We start from the raw sequence: 19948 nt of genomic DNA, 5'->3' as shown, positions 1-19948 counted from the left end.
TTGTGGGCTTGTTGATCTGCTATTTTCGGCAAAGAGGTTTGGTGTAGAGAGAAAAAAGAGCAAACCAGGTACAACTTTTCTATGTATTGAGAGTTTAAGTGGTTAAATGTTTGAAAATACACACATGAATCCAACACAACGCTTCACAATCACAGTGCTGCCAACAAGTCTATTACTATCTATGACATATGAAAAAGTTTAATCTGCGACACAATTTTATACAATATGTAGTAGGGGGGTCCCTGCTTCATCGCTCTCTCTCTCTCAGTTTAGGGGTCCTTGGCCGGCTGAATGACGTTAAAGACCCCTGTCCAGTGACAGTCCACTATGGTGTCCAGACTGTCCACCAATCAGTGTTATCCGCTTGATCAGCAACAGCCACCACGTGACGGTCGTCCATATCCGACTCCTCCCCGCTGGTATCCTCCTAGTGTAAAGATGGCGTCCATCATGGAGGGACCGCTGAGCAAGTGGACTAACGTCATGAAAGGGTGGCAGTACCGCTGGTTTGTGCTGGACTACAACGCCGGCCTGCTGTCATACTACACGGTGGGTTGCAACGCTGTCGTTGACAGTCGAAGGAAAGCGAGCGTGGAAGTTGCCAGCGGCTCGTCGACCTACAATCCGTGTGGGCCTAGTGTTTGTCAAGAGTTTAGGATTCTTGAACGGTAACCGGAAGACTCGCCCCAAAACACAGTCGCCCCCCATGTATTTTCGCGCACCGCTTGTATTCGTTTTTACTGAGGTTAAGGTTAGGAGTACGTTTAGGGTTAGGCATAGTTTTACTGAGGTCAACCACTTAAACCCCAGCATTGTTATTGTGGGGAAAGCTTTCGCTGAGCTCAGCAATTGACAATTAGCCCCGGGGCGAGGGTGTTTTGGGGCGAGCGTTCTGTTATTCTTCTGAACTGGCACAAAGAGGCGGACGTTGTTCTTAACGGATGAACCCGTTGACCAATCGTAGTCGTGCTTGAATGACAACTGGCCAATGAAGAGGGAGTATTTTCTCAACTTCCTCGATGTTGAAGAATTTCAGAGTGATGATGCTTTGCTAGCAGAGGTAGCACTGAAGGTAGTCTGAAGAACGCCTTAGCAAACATTGCAACACTGTCAGTTAGACTTTTGCACTTCTCTTTTTGTTCCGTGGCAGTGTCTGAAACATGTTCCGTTCTCTGTGCGTGCTGCAGTCATTTCAGGGTGTCTGAAGTATTGCTTCGCTGTTGCTAACATGGCCAACGTTATGTGACATGCCATGACGTGAGGAGTTGACAACACCTCTTTGACAGGCGCTGCTCACTTGTCAAGTTGCCTCAGAATCAGAATATCAGTTAATTGTTCATTCCTTTGAGTTGTTCAGCTGTCAGTGAATTACCTTGGCCTCTCATCATTGGAATTGGTGTCACAGTCTTATTATAGGTGTCTAGGTCACTGGAAAAGTGCTACCAAAATAGCCTTACAGAAAACCAATTAATCCATGATGATGACTCTCATCTTTTTGTAGACCAGGATTTGAGTTTAGAGCTTACTGCTGTTTTGACTTAAACTAAACATGAACATAATGAGCACAACGTAGGCTGTAGAAAACGTTACCATGATGGTGGATGTGTTACTTTATGTCACCAGCTGTGGTTATTATCATTAGACAGCAGCTTGTTGTTCAAATAGGAGCATCTGACTCTGACTGCTGCTATATCGATAGACATTAGGGTTGCAACAGTTAATTGATCTAATTGATTTAGGCCTAATCCATGATAAAACAAAAAAGATTATTTCACCACAATAATTGATTTTAAGGGCGGGGGGGATATTTTTCTTTTGCTGGTGAAAGTTACAGGTGTGCATGGTGTGTGATATGAAATGTAAGCTTATAAACACAATAATTGTTTAAATCACTGCTTATAAACACAATAGTTGTTTAAATCACTGAGGCCCCTTTTCCACCAAAAGAACTGGTTCCGTTCTATATTCTTGGAACCTTGGTGCTTTCATGGAACCGGCCACGAACCGGCCTGCATTTCCACCAGTTTTAAGCAGAACCACTGTAATTGTGGGTGGCATCGCTGAATGGTTAGAGAGCCCCCCTTGGGAGCAGGAGTCCCCAGTTGCCCCAGGTTCGATTCCAGGCCTGGCCAACAATGTGACGATTATGACTTGTTGAGATGTCCATATCACGGGTGAAATTCATTCGTCAATGGCAGTTACAGTTCCCCCCCTTTCTTTTCTTTTTTTAATGATGATTTCTTTGCTTGCTTTTGCCATTGTTTACCGGCCCAATTTGGTTCAGTTCACAGCAAGAAAAAACAAGTACGGAACCAGTTCAACACCGGTGGAAAAGGGGCCTGACTGTTATCCATACTATATTTAAGGGCTTCTAATCTAGACTAACACAACTTTTCAATTGCTCGCTCATCACTTCAGCTGAGATGGCACAGTGCAGTCCAATATTAAGCATATGGGGGATTCATTTTGTGTTATCATGATTTAGTATTGGTCATTATTTTTAGGCTTGGGTACTTGTGATATCTAGAGATAATGTTCAGTTGAATACATATACACAGACATAAAATGCATCCTGCGTTTGTACGTGTATTTAAATAAACGACTCTAAATGGACTGTGAAGTCCAATAGGGCTGCAACAGTTAATCAGACTAATTAATGTAGTCAATTATTAAAAATGTACTTCTTGATTTGACAAAATGTTTATACGGTAGGCTTAAGCATGATTAAATACAGCTTTACAAGTCAATGTTATACCTATTAACTGCATTAATCCTGCACATATTAATGTCTGATTTGTCTCTTGTTTTTCAGTCAAAGGATAAGATGATGCGAGGCTCCAGAAGAGGTTGTGTGCGTCTCAGGGTAAGATGTCCTAAGATGTTCAGGATGTGCACTGGCCTGACAGGTCTTGTGCTGTGGTGATTAATTAAGTCCACATCAGCTGAGTTGATGAACTGCTTTTCTGAGTGTTATTCAAATATTGTTCAAATATTTGAGGTGTGCTTGAGCTTGGTGGTAGTGGAACTCAGGGAACAAAATAAACACCTTCCAACCGCCAATCTCTGTAATTTGCCTCGCAGGTACAGAGACAGAGTTGGTTACATAGACTAACCAGCCACTTTGGTGTGTAAAAAAGAGAAGTAATCAGGAGCCAACTTCCTGCATTTTATCACCAATCAAACGGTTTAAGTCAAGCGATCTCACTGTGAGAGTGCCCTAAGCTAGTGCATTCAGAAACTACTCGGCAAGAGTACAAAACCGTGTAAAAGACGTGTTTTCAGTGCAATAGGTAGAGTTGTGGTACCGTTGTGAGCTTGAGGTCTAATCGTTTTCATATTTATTTACTTAGGAGTGTCTGATAGTGTTTGAGGATGGTTCTGAAAAAGTTAGTTGAGTGTATATTGAATTGCAGTTTATCTGTCTATAAATGAGAACTGTTTTAATGTCATAGGGTGCTGCTTTACATTTGCCAGGGTTAGATAATCAAGCCATGATGCCCCAAACCCCCCAACAGGGGTTTGATTTCAGAACTTGTCACCTTTTCAGTCCTCATGAGTTTAAAGGTCTGTCTTGAGTCCACAAAAAATATGCTAATATTCCTTGTTTCTGATAGTCATTGAAAATTGCATATAGAGTATTATTTAGTAACTAGACCGGTGCCCACGACCTACTCGGGAACAATGAAAGTCGTGAACGATGCACATTGGAAATGCATGCCCCACCCGGTTATGCAATATGTCCCTTTTATGCCCATATATATGGAGATTTATGTATCTGTCTGTCTCTGTCCCTTTATGCCCATATATGGAATTCTGTGTGAGGCATCCCCAAACAATCCAGGCCAGTTTATGGCATCATAATGATGACATCAGGGCGGTGCATTTATGGGGAATTGCAGGTTTACCAGTGTTTTTTGGGGATCCGCTGATCCGACTGACTATCCACTCTGCGCATCACTCCGCGAGCGAGAATAGTCTCCAGCCTCCGTGAACTTGAACGTGATATCACAGTGCGATGTCAGAGTGTGACATCATCAGCAGGGTTTAGATAACTGTCTGCACTGCAGATTAGTCTCCATATATGGGTATCATGTTACTTTTGTGATGCCCACCATCGACCCAACGTCCACCGCTAAGCCAATTTTAAGAAAGACATGAACAATACTACAAAACGATGTATCTTTTTGGCTGGTAAAAATCTGCTTGGCTGGTAGTTTCTTTTTTTAAATCGACCAGTCACTTTGGCTGGTAAGCTAAAAAGTTACGTTTGTTCCCTGTTGGAATGTTACGTAACATAGCATCTGATGGATAAGGCTTTCTCTATTGAGCACATGCTTAACACAGCAACAATATAAATGCTCTGGCATGGCTTTCCTTCATTTCCTCAATATAAAGTATTGACTTGACCCCATCAACATGGTGTCTGTGAATAACGTCCTTAACTTACTTTTTTTCCCACGTAGTGCTTCACTTTTACAACCATGTTATGGTATTTGCACCCAGAATGAGCTTGCTATATAAAGGTATGCCCACTAGATGGCAGCATTTGTTTTATGATGGTGAAATAGAGAGCAGTTTCAAAATAATATTTGTTGGGTTTTTTAAAATGTTGTATTTGCACTTCAGTGTGATGAAGTGCAAATAGTGAAAGTGCAAAGATGATGACTTCTGTCACACTTCTCATGGCCTCGCCTTGACATGAACAGACTATCCTGTGTTGAACATGAAACGAGACCAGTAGGAGCCCTGACTGTACAACAGCCTCGTATAGCTGCTCAAGGCCTATGATACCGGAATAGTAGTCCCTTGTCCATGGTCACACGTAGATGTAAGGAGTTAGGTCAGCTCATGGTCATTGTATGCCTTCATGGGTAGACAAAGTGGCATGTTGACACTTGACAGCATGAGACAGAGGGAGCAGTATGCAGCTTCTTAAAACCAGCTGTGTGTGTACAGTCCTGGCCTTGTTTTAAAATTATTCTTGCTTTTGTATTATTTATTTTCATTTATTTATTTAAGAAATCTCCTTATTTTTTTTTGTGGTTTATGTCCATACTGTGTCCTTATCTTCACCTGGGAGCGGCAGTAGGGTTTAAGAGACTTGTTGTTTTGAATTCTCACTCCCGTCCTTGCAACATAGTACTGTCAACCCTTAGGCAGTTCCATGTTAGAGCCTGCTCCTGCCCAGCTGTTTGTGAAATGCCTCTCCCTGTTTTTTATAAAGCAAGTGGCCTCTCCCTGGTTTTTATATGATGTACCGGTAAATGGCTGAGAGAATTTTTTTGATGTGATTTAATTTATTTGAAAAGCAAAACCACATGGATACAGCAGTTCGAGCATTACACAAGAAAGTCCCTGAGACTTATTTCCATTGAGGTCCTCACACATTTAACAGTCAAAGTTAGAAATACATCACAATTATTCATTGTTCTTAAATATTCAGAAATTGAGTAGATGTTTGGGTTGAGGTTCTGAGCGCTGTAGAACATTATCATATTGATTAACATCAGATAAAACGGATGTGACGGAACACTTTATTTTTTGCCAATTGTATTACTTTTATAGCGGTGTATCAGGTGTAATCTCAAACGTGCACAAGGCATTTATTTAGCTAGCTTGAAGTTGCTGTAGATAGGTCAGAATATGGGCCATATGTCCAGGTGTTGTTTGTGTAATAACATATTGGCTTTATTAGAACACACACACACACACACACACACACACACACACACACACACACACACACACACACACACACACACACACACACACACACACACACACACACACACACACACACACACACACACACACACACACACACACACACACACACACACACACACACACACACACAGAGAGAGAGAGTCTCTGTTGTTAATTCCCAATATGTGCTCTGCAGTGCTTTTTGTTTTTCCCCCACTGTTCATTACTGGTTGCAGGTCCCTGGTGTCTGCCTCCCTCCATTCTTCCCTGCCTTTCTGCCTCCTTCCCTCTTCTAGATCCCACCTCCTCCCCCTCCCCTTTTTCTCTCCTGAGGTCCAAACTGGTGTGCTATGAGAGAGAGAGAGATAATATGTGTGTGAGAGAGACAGTGTGACAGGGAAGAGCGAACGAGAGGAAATGGACCACTCACAGAGAGAGTGAGGTGGCGAGACAAAGGGTAATTTACATCAGCATGAGAGAGAGAGAGAGAGAGAAGAGTATGTGAGAGAGTGAAGGACCATGTGGAGGGCAGAGGGACTGAGGGGATGAGAGTGTGACGTGTCCCTGTGTCTGACTGCCTTTCTATCTGCTTTCCCAGGGAGCCGTGATAGGCATTGACGACGAAGACGACAGCACTTTCACCATCACTGTGGACCAAAAGACGTTCCATTTCCAAGGTGAGCAGTCCCGTCCCCCCTTCCCTCCCTCTCTCACTCACTCTCAGTCTCTCACTCACTCTCACTATCTCTCTCTCCTTTTGGCTTTCTTTTTTTTCCAGCACGCTGTCATTCTCTCTTTTTCCACTAGGCTGACGGCCCTGACTGTGGGTCTCTCGTTTGCAATTTATCCATCACTGTTGCTCACTTGCTCTCCCTCCATCTATCGCATCTCTCTCTCTCTCTCTTTCTCACACACACACACACACACTCTCATCTTTCCCCTCCCTGCCCTTTTAAAGAGGTTGGTTGTTCTGCCTTCGTGCCAGGGAATACATACGTAGAAGCACACTCGCACACTGTCAAGGTGTGCTGTGTGAATTTGATGACATTCTCCTAAGCAGCGTGACTCCCAGCTTTTTTGGAGCAGGACTGACACAAATTACTGCACAAGGACAAGGTCTGTTCCTCTGCAAGTGAGTGAGATTCCTTTTGGAAAAGAAGGAGCAAACGAAGCTCTTTTTCTTTTCTCCCCTCCTGCTCCTCCTCCTTTGTGGCGTTTAGAGGAAGATTCCTGTTTGCATTTTGCTGCAGTTTTAAGCCTCTGGGAATAACACAGGAATACTGCTGAGCTGGAAACTGAGCTATCTCCTCCTCGTCGCTCTGCCGCCGCCACTTGCTCTCCGACCACCAGTCACTCTGCAAGGGGGGAAAAGGCTGGCGTACACCCAGAACCCTTCCCTCGTTGACAGGGAGCTGCCCAGTCCCAGTCTCGTCTACCCGCGGACCCCCTCTCTCTGTCGCCTTCTCCCCACCAGGTCTCTTAACTAACCTCGGGTTGGTCCGTAGCCGTTTCCATCTCTCTGTCCTTCCATCCATCCATCTGTATCCATCATCCCTACCCCCCCCCCCCCCCGCACTCCTCTGTTATAGCAGCACCTCCTCATCATCACCATCTCCTCGGGGTCACCACCAGCCACTGTCCATGGGCCCCCCACCCCTCTCACCTTCTCCATGCCTTCTCCCATGTCTGTGTTCCGAAGCTGTATGCTGTGGTTCTACAGGAGGAAGGGTAAGGCGATAACGATGTACGTCTCGCGCTTCATGTGTGCATGATGCCAGTCCCGCGGCGCCATTGACAGTTAGGATGGAGTATACTATGGCGGCGTGGAAATTAGCCATTTGTTGTTTGCCATGTTGTGGGATGTCGGAATGGACCAAGTCGGCTCTCCGACAATGAGTTGTTTTTGAAAACTTCTTTATTCTTTATTTTTTTACATTGAGGGACTGTTCAGAGCAGTTCTGTGGTGGGTCATTTCATATCTCGTTGGCTGTATTGACAAAGTAAGACTTGAGTATTAACTATCCAGTATCAAGTGTTTGATCGTGTGGCTCTAGAAAAGGATATTATTGTTGTGTCTGACCTTGTTCTTGATCGAAGATAAGCATGCAGATCGTTAAGGAAATGCCCTGTTTTGACTAGTTATGTCAACGTCATTGTAAGCTAAGCAGTTTCCAAAGAAGGAATGAGAATGAATGGTTGGACGGTAAGCGAAAGATGATGCCAGGCTCACAGTCTTAATTTGTTCTGGAATTGTCTATGCTACATCAGACCGGTGTGTTTGGTCTCATTATCATCCAATTATATTACATTATTTAAAGGTGCATTCCTTCTATTAGTTGCCCGTGACCTTATACTTAAAATGTAGCTCTGACAGATGTCTGGAGGCAACAGCCAAGGACAAAAGAACTGTTTGTGTAATATATTGATATTCTTCTTGTACAATACTAAAATAGTGAGAACTTTGGGGTGATCTGCTAGCTAGAATACCTGGATCCTCTATCTTGATACCAAGGGATGCACCGTAGGGATGGGGGCGGTTACACGGATGAACACCATGTGAATTGTGAACAAAAATATTTTTCAGGACAGATGTTTCCAAATATGGAGGAAAACATCCCCAAATTCTCCCAAGCTGGGGCATCACAGCTGCACCCTGTACTGACCTCATAGAATGGCCTCCAAGTGACAACGGAACTGACGTCATACTACTGACGTCATAGAATGGCCTCCAATAACTCTGCCAACGGTATTGATGTCGTACTACGTCACACTACTGACATCATACATGACTGACGTCATAGAATGGCCTCAGTATTCTTACAACGGGTGAAGTCACACTCCTGACTTCATAGATAACTGACCTCCATGTGACTCACCTGCACAACAAAGTCATACTGGACCTGACCTCCAAGTACTTTGTGCCTATTTATTTACACAATGCCGGGCAACACCAGGCACCCAGCTAGTATACTGTGATACAGTTGGTCTGTCCAAGGCTTGTGATGTGCAATGCCATGTTAATTTGTATAGATATGACGCCATGATGCTACGGTTAACCACGGATAACCCCTAAAGTATCATTCATAGTCGGACGTAAGGATATGTAACCAGCGCCAGCGCTCCTTGCGTTGTCGTTTTTGTCTCCCCCTCCGTCACTTACGGCTCCAGGATTTCCGTCCGTGCGATCAACATTCACCGTCAGGCCGACGTACGTTCGTTTGTACGTTGCCTGTAGTACCAGTGGAAACCGTTGGCAGTATATCAGGGAAAAAAAGTTTTCCTTGGGCACTCTTTCTCCACAAAAAGACCCACGTTGGTGGTGGAAGTACTTGAGTAAATGTACTTAATTACTGTGACGAAATGAACCCAGCCAGCCATTCCCTAAACACACACACACACACACACACAAATAATATAGCACAGTGCAGTATGGGTCGAAACTCACGTTTTGTAGACAACCATTGTTTTTGTCTAGTTTGTGGACTATAGTTTGTGTCTTTTATTGCGTTGTTTTGGCGTCCATTTTAGCGCTGTTGCCAGGTTTTGTGAGAGAAATAAGCAACCAGGTCTATGAAAACAAGCCCAAAATAATCGACTAGGCCACATCACATGAAAATAGCAGATCTACAATATCTATTTGAGAATCACTGGTTTAAATAATAATTGGCCCAAATAAGCAACTACACTTTAGAAACAAGCCCAAATAAAACCGCAACCACCAATGTTTGTTTACAAGCAACTTTACAGAAAAATAAGCCCAAAGTCGCTTATAATAAGCGGACATGGCAACACTTTTCACAACATTTAAAACCTCGCAGCTGCCATCTAGTGGATTAATAGGTGTACGACGCCCAACGTTATAATTCCTACGGATTTAACGTCAGCGACTATGCATGCGTCTGTAAAGAACGGACGGAATCCCTCACCCCCTGACGCACGTTTTAGACCCATCTAGGGACTATGAACGGGCCTTTACACTGTACATGACTGTTTACAAAAAAATCTAATGCTCAAATGCACATCCCTAAATTCACCGGATGTTGGGAGATGGAGTTACTCTGTTGCTGTAACATGATCTAGGTCTGCATATGTTACACCCTTCAGATTCATGGAGCTGTACAACTTTCTGTACATTCACATGCTCGTCAAGAATGCATACAGTACGTGCACGCTCACCATGTACCATGTACTGCTGAGTCAGGCATGAGTGTGGGGGTAAGTCACGAATCTTTGTGCAATATGATATGCCCTTGTCAGAGGATGCAGGGCAGGCGTTGAGAATAGGACAAGTAGTTTCGGGGGTGATCAGGCTGAAGTAGCCTGGATAGCAGCTTCTGTGCTTCTCTGTCTTTCTATTTAGGGAAGCATCCATTATTCATCAGCCCCCCCCCCCTCCCCCAGGCAGAGCTTGAGATCTGCCTGAGAGCCTTTTAGCCTCTTCCTCTCTCTCACCTCATCTCTGGTCCTTCTCTTATCTGTTGTAGCTATCAACATGGCCTCATCTCCGTCTCTCTACGTAAGGCTTTCTAGCTTGCCTAGAGCATCAGAACTGGGTAAGAGAAGACCCCCTTCCCTCCCACTCATTCTCTCCTCTCCATGTGTGTTTTTTAAACACTCCTTTCTCCTTTCTCATCTCCTTTTCTCCCTCTAGACTGTACCTGGTCCTTTCCACCTTCCCTTTAGGCCTGTACACAGTGTACCCCAACAGAGTACACTGTGTCCACTGTGTACAGTGGGTCGTGTTTTTTTTTACACTCTGTGGGTTAAATTTAAACTCTGAATTTTGCAGTTTAGCGATAGCAGCTGTCACACTTTGCACAAAACCATTTCACCATCTATCAGTCTAAATTAGTGAAGGTAATGTATCAATATACGAACCATGACTGTAACATCATGAAACATTTCCTTCCCCCCGGTGTTCTACATTGTATTAACCATTTTAAAGGAAAAGCTCACTCTTGCTGCTAAAAGCACTTAATTTTGCTCTTTGCTGACACTGTATCATGCGTTGAATCAGCTTACCAGAATATTCCATCTTAAAAGGATGCTTTTATCCCCTGACACGTCAGGGTACCATAGTTCATAGTATTGACGGGCAAGGCATTGCATTAGAAATCAGACAGCCCCAGTCAATATTTCCGTTAGCCAATATTTGCCGGCCATTGGCCAACTAGATTTTCAGTGATGAACATGAACATAGCAACATACATTGACTGGCAAATTGCCAGTGAATATGTTTTACTCTGTGCCTTTCTGATTGCATAGTATAGGGTAGGGTAGGCACTACTGCACTCCTGCCATATACACTCACAACAATTTTACAATTTTATGCGTGAGAGTCAGGGAGCAATAAATGATCATAGTCAGTGCACTGGTCGAATTGCAATTACATCAGTGCATTTAATGCAACAACAAAAAGCCATGAAGGAGCACCGCAAGCCAAGCAGTCATCTGCAGATGCACTCGTATTGCATTCACCAAAGTTGAACACCATATGTCGCAAAATGACATAATTCATCATCAATTCGTTGTAATGCCCAAGTTGCTAAAATATGTAAAGGCCCCCCCCCTCCCCTAACTTTCAAACTGATGGGATAGTGACTCCATCAATGACATGGGGAGAGCATTGGAGCAATCCCTCCTGCAATCGAGTACTGTAACTACGTGACTTCCTTGGCATCATCATTAATGAAACAGTGGATTTGTCCAGTAAATTAGAATCTTATCGGCAACAATCAAAAACAAAAAGTTAGCGGAAACCTCGCCCCTGCTGTCTGTGTATGTACCGGAACAGTCCATGCTTCCTTTTGAAAGATAATGGGAGTGGGAAGAGGGAAAGGATAAATAAATAATTAACTGGGTCCTTTGGAAGAAGGCAGTAGCAGGGTGGCGATAACGAGCCAAGTGTGTGTGATGACTGACCTCATCTTAGAGATGGGAGAAGGAATCATATTGTTATACACTACTGCTGTTGTCAACACAGCATGCTGCAAACCTGGAGGTCTGCTTGTTTGTGTTCTTAACAGTGCCTCACCACCACAATCTGCTGTTGAATGGGCGGTGGGTACACTGTCGCTTCGGGTCGGAAGTTGTATGGAAGCTTCGAAAGCCGACTGAGCAAGCTTGTCGTATACAGTCGGCTTTCGACCGTCGTGTAGTAGCAGGCTCAGGCTGGCTGAGAAGATATAGAGCTACTCTCTAGTTGGCTGATATAGGGAACCTTTCTAAAATGTGGTACATTTATTTTGTCTGAATACACCGCATATCCATTGTATATACATATTACTACAGCTCAAAATGAAGACACAAAGCGTGGGACGGTGCGCTTGGCTTGCTGAAAATTATGATGATGATGAAACATTGGAGCTATTTATAATTTCGATCATTAGTTGAAGCAAAATGATACGGCCATGTGCGCATTGCGCTGCCACTTGCAGGCACACAGTGTTTGTTTTAATTAACATTAAATATGAAAGATGATACACCAAAATAGTTTAAATACAGATAACCTTGTGCCCTAAGCACCCTGCAGTGCAGTAGCTTTCTTTATAATTTCTCATTGAAATGATTTAAGCATGTACATGTTTGTTGTTGAAAAAGACATCAAGCCATAGGCTATTTATAGCACCATAGTAGCCGTCTGTCGGTGTCGGCTTTCAGGTGCATTTAGCAATCACCCGACTTCATTCGACGGCCAGTCTGTAGTAATCTGTAGTAGTCTGTTTGGTGGAGAGAGCTACCTTTACTGTACAAGTGTCTTTAGGTCTGTTAGCACTGCTTTCTGGGTCTCTCTCTGCATCATTCATCTCCTTGTCAAATCTCCTCTCCATAATTGTTCCCACCATAGATCTCAATGGCTTCAATTTGTGCATGAAAGATGACTGAGTTGAAGGATAACGCCATTTAACCTCTGCCTTGCCTTGCCTCTTCAGATTTCTTCTCGTACAATAATCTTATAGGCTGTAGTTTGGCCTTGAGGTTAACCAGGGAGGAAGGAAGGAACCCCCCTCTCTTCCAGAATAGAGCAAAATTAAAGACAAGGGGCTTAAGAATGACTGAAAGTAATTATAAGCTACCCACAACTGCCAAATCACCCAATGCCTCCCATGCACTACAAGAGTTTTGTTTGGGTATACTTTTATTGCAATTAGTTCATATATTACATTTCATGTTGCAGTACACATATTACATCTTCTTGCAATTGTTTTGTTTTTATATACACCCAGTGTTACAAACTAAATTAAAATGCAGTAAACTAAAAACATAATTACACAAAATTAAAATGCAGTAAACAAAAAACATTATTACACAAATCTAAGTCTTATATCCATTACCAATATGTGTCATTTGACTTTCACAAACGGAAAGAAACAAAAATGATAAATGGTGCATTTATATAGCGCCTTTATCCAAGGCACTTTACAATGATTGTGCATTACATTCACCCAGTCACACACACATTCATACACCGGCGGCAGAGGAAACCATGCGAGGCACCAACTTGCTCATCGGGAGCAATTAGGGGTTCAGCGCCTTGCTCAAGGACACTTCGACACTAACTCTGGGGGAGCCCGGGATCGAACCACTCTATCCCTGAGCCACTGCCGCCCAACAAAGCAGAATATACTATACTTTTTTTTGACAAGATTTTGGAAAGTTTTTTTTTTTTATAACTCAATTTTTATTGGAACAAAAGATTTTCAAAAGACAGATACACATACACGAATACAAGACAGAACATAAAAGTGGGGGGGGATAAAACAGAAACTATAAAAAAAAAGATAGTACAAGAAAGAAAACAAAAACGATTAGGCTGCAGTCTACAATTGTTAGTTATTTTTCTATTACATATTGGTTATACATTGTCCATGGGCTGAAAGAGAGATGACCACTTTTCCCAGTATTTGTGTGATTTGTCCTCTTGTAGTCTGAGTATGAAAGTCAGTTTTTCCATATTGTATATTTTTGGAAAGATTTTTAAAAGACTTTGACAAAATTCCTTTTGAAATTATTTCCCATCATGTTCGAAATACTGTATAGTGACAGTGCTATACTAGAAAAGTGCGCTCCTCGGAGCACAGATCCTACCCAGGGCCCGCAAAGTTTGGAAGGCAGTTACAGCCAATTAGAATGGAACCTGCAAAATGACTGATACATCTTGATCACATGACTGCAGAGATAATATGTACTGACTTGTGTGAGGTTTGGACCAAATTTGTAGGAGTAGTGTGCTTTGAAGAGCACACTTTTCTGGTTATTTTTCTAATATTTTGGGAACGCATGCCCCCAAAATCAATTAGCAGCCACAATGTGCATGTGTCGTTCTTTTTTCAAAACGTTTGATTGCGCAAACCCCAAAACATACAATGTACAGCAGTCTGCTACACAGACTGTTAAGTAAGCAATTGTTAAGTAGCCTATAGAAATATTGCATTTTATTAGAAACTTTGCAATGTGTGTTGTATAGTGTATCCATGTATATACGGTATCTATCTATATACAGTATATGGAATACCGTACATGAGTAAGAGAGATGGAGCACTGCTGTGGAATATCGCCTAAAGCTACATGCAACGTATGGAATATCAACCATTTTAGGGTGCTTTTCAGTTTATTGTAAACATGAACTGAACTTGTGGACATCTCAAGTAACCCCCCCCCCTAAACTTGCTGGCAGGTCTAGGAGCAGTGTATTGCAAGCGGCCATACAGTATCTGCTCTGTGTGTGTGTGTCTGTGTGTGTACTGTATATGGTGGAATAATGATGACTTTTAATTAATAAAAACTTGCCTTTCTCAGAGGGGAAATTTGTCTTGGGCACAATGCTAGACTGTTACATCACATGAAAACAGAAAAAAGATCTTACAACATAATGGAGACTACATATTGTCTACACATTTGGCATTGACAACCACACGATTGCTTAAAAGATAAACTGTCAGTCAGTTGTAACTGTCAGTTAGTCCTAACAAGACAGCTTGGTGTATAGGGGCCTTTAGAGTTCAGCAGCCTGATGGAGGCTGGAACAAACGATGGCTTCAAGCGGCTTGATTTGCACTTTGCCACACAGGAGTGTTCTTCCTGATGGCAAGGTTTGTTTCAGAGAAGAGGGGAGACCCAGGAGAGTCAACAATTACTTTTGTTGCTCGTTTCATGGCTGCCCGCTCATACAGGCAATTTATGGGCTCATATTCTCTCTTCCCCATTACCTTCGTGTGTGTGTGTGTGTGTGTGTGTGTGTGTGTGTGTGTGTGTGTGTGTGTGTGTGTGTGTGTGTGTGTGTGTGTGTGTGTGTGTGTGTGTGTGTGTGTGTGTGTGTGTGTGTGTGTGTGTGTGTGTGTGTGTGTGTGTGTGTGTGTGTGTGTGTGTGTGTGTGTGTGTGTGTAAAAGAGCTTGTGTGAGAGGTTCTTTTAGTTTTTACTTTGTGCGAGTGTGTGTCAGAGAAAGTGCTTGTGTGAGAGAGTTGGACAGAGAGTGGGAGAGCATGCATGTCTGTCATGTAATGGCCTGGCTGGGAGTGCCTTTTGGAGGCATTAGCCTAACAGGGTTACACAGCACACCTTTCTCAGTTAAGACACCACTTAGAGAGGCTGTGTTCTTTTTACTGAGTTACATTGGTTGCAGCATCATAAATCACTCATCATTTCTGTCGTGGCAGAAACCTTGTATCTCCATATTACAACGTGCTGCCCATTGTGAGCTTGTAGATCGGCTATTTTAAAAAATAATTTGAAAGTGAGAGTGAATACACTGGTCGCAAACTGCAAAAAATCTAAGTTTGCCCTTCATTTCTTCAAGCAGTGTATTTAACAAGAGCTTGTGACTAACCTAAATAATAACTTCATTGGAACATAGGTTATTTTTTCCATTTCTTAAGTAATGGTTTTGGACATAGATGGCTGTACCCAACAGCGACAAGTCTAGTCTGTGCACTGGCACACTATTAAAACTTGGATATATACTTAACTGTACGTAGATCTGGCAATGCAAGATAATATATTGTCATGTTTGTGTGGAGTCTGAGTGGTGTAAACTTTAACTTCAGGACTTCAGACTTTCCACTTGTGCTGACTGCAGTGCTCTAGACTAGATGGAAGAATGCCAGAAATGCTACTGACTCAGTAGCTTCACTTGTTCTTCACTTGATAACCAGTGTCTTCAGAGAATACTGTATGTCATAACTTGGACTATAATCTCATTAGTGGGAGAATGCAACTTTTATTAAAACGCTCCTTACTCCAAACCAGACAAAAGTGGCCTGAACTGACATCGCTATTCCTAGAGCCCCTTGCTCTCTATGTATTATATTTCATACAATCATTTGACTCATCTCATTGCTCCACTTGAAAATAGCCATCACAGTGTTATTGTTTGTGGGTGTTAGCTTGCTAAATACAAGTGCGTAGAGCCTCAGCAAAATGTTTTGACTGACAATTATGAGGCTCTGGACAAAGCCAAATTATTGTGCTTCCCGTTTCCATCTCTCTCTACAGTAGTATTACTGTATATGATTTGGCTTAACTTTAGTTCAGAACAGCCAGGAAACGGTACGAGTGCTGTTGGAAATATGTCACATTTGAGTCGGATTAAGGAAAGGCTATTAACATAAGAAATGTAGCACATTTGTTGCACTACTTTGTACCAGGATTATAATGATGGTGATGATACTGTATAGGCCTACTCTACTCTAATATCTATTTGCTATCTGCATAGGACATATAGTGTATTCCATCATGGTGAAAGTAGGCAAGTGATGGATTACGGACAGTGGTGGCGTGGCGTAGACGGTATTAAGAGTTGTTCAATCTGATACTGATACCAGATACCAAAAGCTGCCAATACTGCCTAAAATGCTGGTATCAGCGAGTACGCCAGTCTATGCCAATCTGATACCATGTAATTTATCACATGATGATATTTCCTTTACACTAAACAGTTCATTTGTATTTTGAATACTTGATTTGATTTGATGTTGCACTACTGTTTTAGACTCTTACTGTACAATTTGCATTATTTCAATAACTTGTGGCTGCAATTTAAAACTTCACTACTGTATGTCTATTATATTCGGCTGCACCGCAATTATTAATGAATAATTCCAATCAGACCGAAGACTGCCGACTTAAATGACAAACTGCTTATAAAGTATTCAATCAATCAATCAAGGGATGTACCACACACACACACACACACACACACGCGCACGCACTACAGAGAAGCAGACTAATAACCATAAAACCAAGTTACTAATCCAGCAGTAAATGAGGAAATAAAGTTTTATGGTCTACCTTTCTTTGGTGTGAACTGTGAAGAACGATGTTTCAAACGTTATATTGTACCCAACACACCAATAATTGGAATATAGAGAACACTTGTTTTAATGAAGAAATATCTCTTACAGTAATACCCCCTTTAACTACAATAAAGTCGGTGATGAGACTGAGACTTCTTCTCCTTCCCCCTGGGAACGTTCACATGAATTCATTTCCCCCCAAGAGTGTGAATTGCTGTATCAAGGTAAACGCTCTAGTGTCGGACTGGGGGGTTGTGTCAGGTGACCTCTTATCATCATGTGTGTCCCCTCATGTGACTGCCTGGATGGCTGTGTGCCTAGATGGCTGGATAGTCGTAGACATTTGTTTTGCAACGAAAATATCATGGGGGTGTGGGACATAGCTGGCCTAGCTGCTAACACCTACCTTAGAAGTAAATAGGCCATGCATCATGTGATCCACACAGGCCAGGGCAAAGATTAGCCTTGCGATATGAGTCTTTGTGATGCATACAGTCTATAAGGGCACTGTTTTGCTTGTTTTTTTGTTAGGTGGAGTGGACCTGCTAGGCTGTCATGAGTATACCTACAGTACACCGCATTAGCTTTAGTAATCTTTTCCTCTGGAGAGTTGGTGAAACTTAGAGGAGAGAGAGAGGGAGAGAGAAAGGGGAGTGAGTGAACTGGCTGAGTGGATTGGCGTGAGCCCCTGCTGCCTTTAATGTCTTTAAAAGCTTCTTTGTGGTGGTGGTGCTGCTTAGCGTTTCACCAGCCCACCCATTCATCTCCTCTACAGTCTGTTCCAAGCTCAATGAAAAATGACTCTGGCACTACATGCTAGGGGTGTGCCGATATATCGTCCCGCGATATATCGCGATACGTTTTCGTGACGATATGTATCGTTTTGAGAAAAGAAATATCGTATTTTTTTTTTTTTACAATAATAATAATCAGGCATGCAAACAGCCCCGAGGTGAAAAGGGTGACAAAATGTTGTTTTTTTTCGGGTCAGGTGTCACACTATTGCCCTATTTGGATTCAAAACGGCTATTGTAGCTGAAAAGCTACAAGTTCGCATATCTGAATAATGCAAAAACAGAATTATTTGTTTGCATTTGCTTTTTTTCTCCCCCATATATTTTTCATAATAAAAAAAAGTGCCTGTTGACCTGTTGATATTGTTCATGTTTTTTTCACACTGTAAAATGTTACTGTGTGTTAAGCCTATCATCCTCTTTTTTTGTTACAAAGACGACTTAAACATTCCTACATGGAAAAATCTTAATTTTAGATTTTAGTATATTTTATTTTTAAGCAATTTATCTGTTGGCAAACAAAGTCGTGTTGTTCAGTACACTGCCAGTGAGGAGCCCCCACCGGGAGGACGTCGTAGAGCCTTCGTCCTACTCCTCCCGCCCAACACTACCTGCTGACAGGTGACGCCGCAGCACCTGTAGGAATTCCCGTAGGAATACGTGCAGTGACAATTTTCACCCTCCGCTCCCGGCTCCCGAACACGGGTCAGAATTGTGTTGCTGTGTAGAAGACGCTCGACTAAGCCGGATGTACCAGGGTGGATTTGAACCCACAATCTCTGCGGTGGTGGGCAGGCACTTCACCACCGTGCCACCCGAGCGCTCGTGCGCAGAGAGTTGACAGTTATGGTATGACGGCCTGAATTCAAAATCAGGTCTCTGTCAGTCTCGTTGCATTGGACAAAATATTGATGCTTTATGTGTGCGTGTTGGAGAGATGGATGTGTGCCTCTTTTATTTCATGTGTGTATGCAGTGGTGTAAAGTAACTCCATTAGTAAAGTAAGTCCATTAGTTAAAACTTTGAGGTATTTTTACTTTACTGGAGTATTTCCAATTTTCAGTACTTTTACTTCTACTCCACTACATCTCAGAGGCAAATGTTATACTTTTACTCCACTTCAATTATTTGAAAAAGTTACTTTGCAGATATAAATTCTTACATTATAAAACATACATTAACCACTTCAGCCCTATATACATTTCCGCCATTTGAAAATGGCCGATCTACAAGCTCACAATGCGTTGCGGTGCGACGCATTGTGAGCTTGTAGATACGCTATTTTCAAAAGACTTTATACGTTTGAAAAGTTGTGAAATGGGACATTCTGCATAATGACTACTTTTAGTACATTTTTATAGCAATATGTTAGTATTTACATTGCAGTATTGATACTTTTACTTAAGTAAAAAAATGTAGTACTTTTTCCACCACTGTGTGTATGTGTAGCTGTCCAAGGCGAATGATGGTCTGGTGTTTAATATCCGTTTGATATCACTGGCAGCCTGTGTTTGTTCTTCGTCTTTACTCTGAGGGTGCAGCCCAGCCCAGCCTTGCCCTGCCAGTGTTGAACACCAACCCTGCAGCCTGCAGGTTGGAAACCTGGCAACAGTGGCTATAGCTGTCTTATCCAACCTCACTCCTCAAAAGTTTGTTTTTCAACTCCTATGCCCAGCAAAGGATTTCTCGATGGAACAACGTGGAAGGATGGCTTTTGTCCCCCCTTCCTTTTTTTTTATGTTTGTTTAATTAAATCAAGAGATTTTCTTCCAAGCTTCACAGAGTAACCACCTCCTGTAATGGATGTTGTACCAGGTTCAGGTTTTTATTGCTCAAGAGTGGGCTTTCCTTGATCAGTAGCCAGCTAAACTAACCACACAAGACGGCTTAATAATCACACGTAGTTATAGTAACCGTTGCTTTATTTGTAAAATTGCCTGTGGGTATTCTGGTTATGACTCCGTAAAGTCCTGAAGAATAGGTTACCTGGGAAACCCAGTCAGTGTATGAGTTTGTCTGCTGCAAGGATTGGATGCCAACAATAATAATATAAATAGTACAACTTCAACTCAAAACTGCACTTTGTTGTCTCATCACAAGTTTATATATATATATATATATATATATATATATATATATATATTTTTTTTTTAAA

The 19948-nt window shown here is 42.3% G+C and overlaps 1 protein-coding gene across 7 annotated transcripts in view; it reads left to right on the top strand.

The window, feature by feature from the left end:
* The first annotated feature begins 433 nt into the window (after positions 1–433).
* osbpl9 (oxysterol binding protein-like 9) overlaps positions 434–19948 on the top strand; it is a 45407-nt gene continuing 25892 nt past the window's right edge. For 3 of the 7 annotated variants that reach the window (XM_080431645.1, XM_080431643.1, XM_080431644.1), the window contains exons 1-4: positions 434–549; positions 2813–2863; positions 6305–6383; positions 10191–10259. In XM_080431645.1, the coding sequence (XP_080287771.1) occupies positions 439–549; positions 2813–2863; positions 6305–6383; positions 10191–10259 (310 nt within the window). In that variant the 5' untranslated portion in view covers positions 434–438. Of the gene's footprint in view, positions 550–2812; positions 2864–6070; positions 6164–6304; positions 6384–10190; positions 10260–19948 lie in introns of those variants that run through there. The other 4 variants (XM_080431647.1, XM_080431646.1, XM_080431648.1 and 1 more) reach the window with 3 other exon arrangements.

This window comes from Gymnoscopelus braueri (genome assembly GCF_963280865.1).
Source record: "Gymnoscopelus braueri genome assembly, chromosome: 6".
Classification (NCBI taxonomy): Eukaryota; Metazoa; Chordata; class Actinopteri; order Myctophiformes; family Myctophidae; genus Gymnoscopelus; species Gymnoscopelus braueri.
The sequence above is the reverse complement of the archived record's forward strand: the minus strand, read 5'-3'. Positions and strand labels throughout refer to the sequence as shown.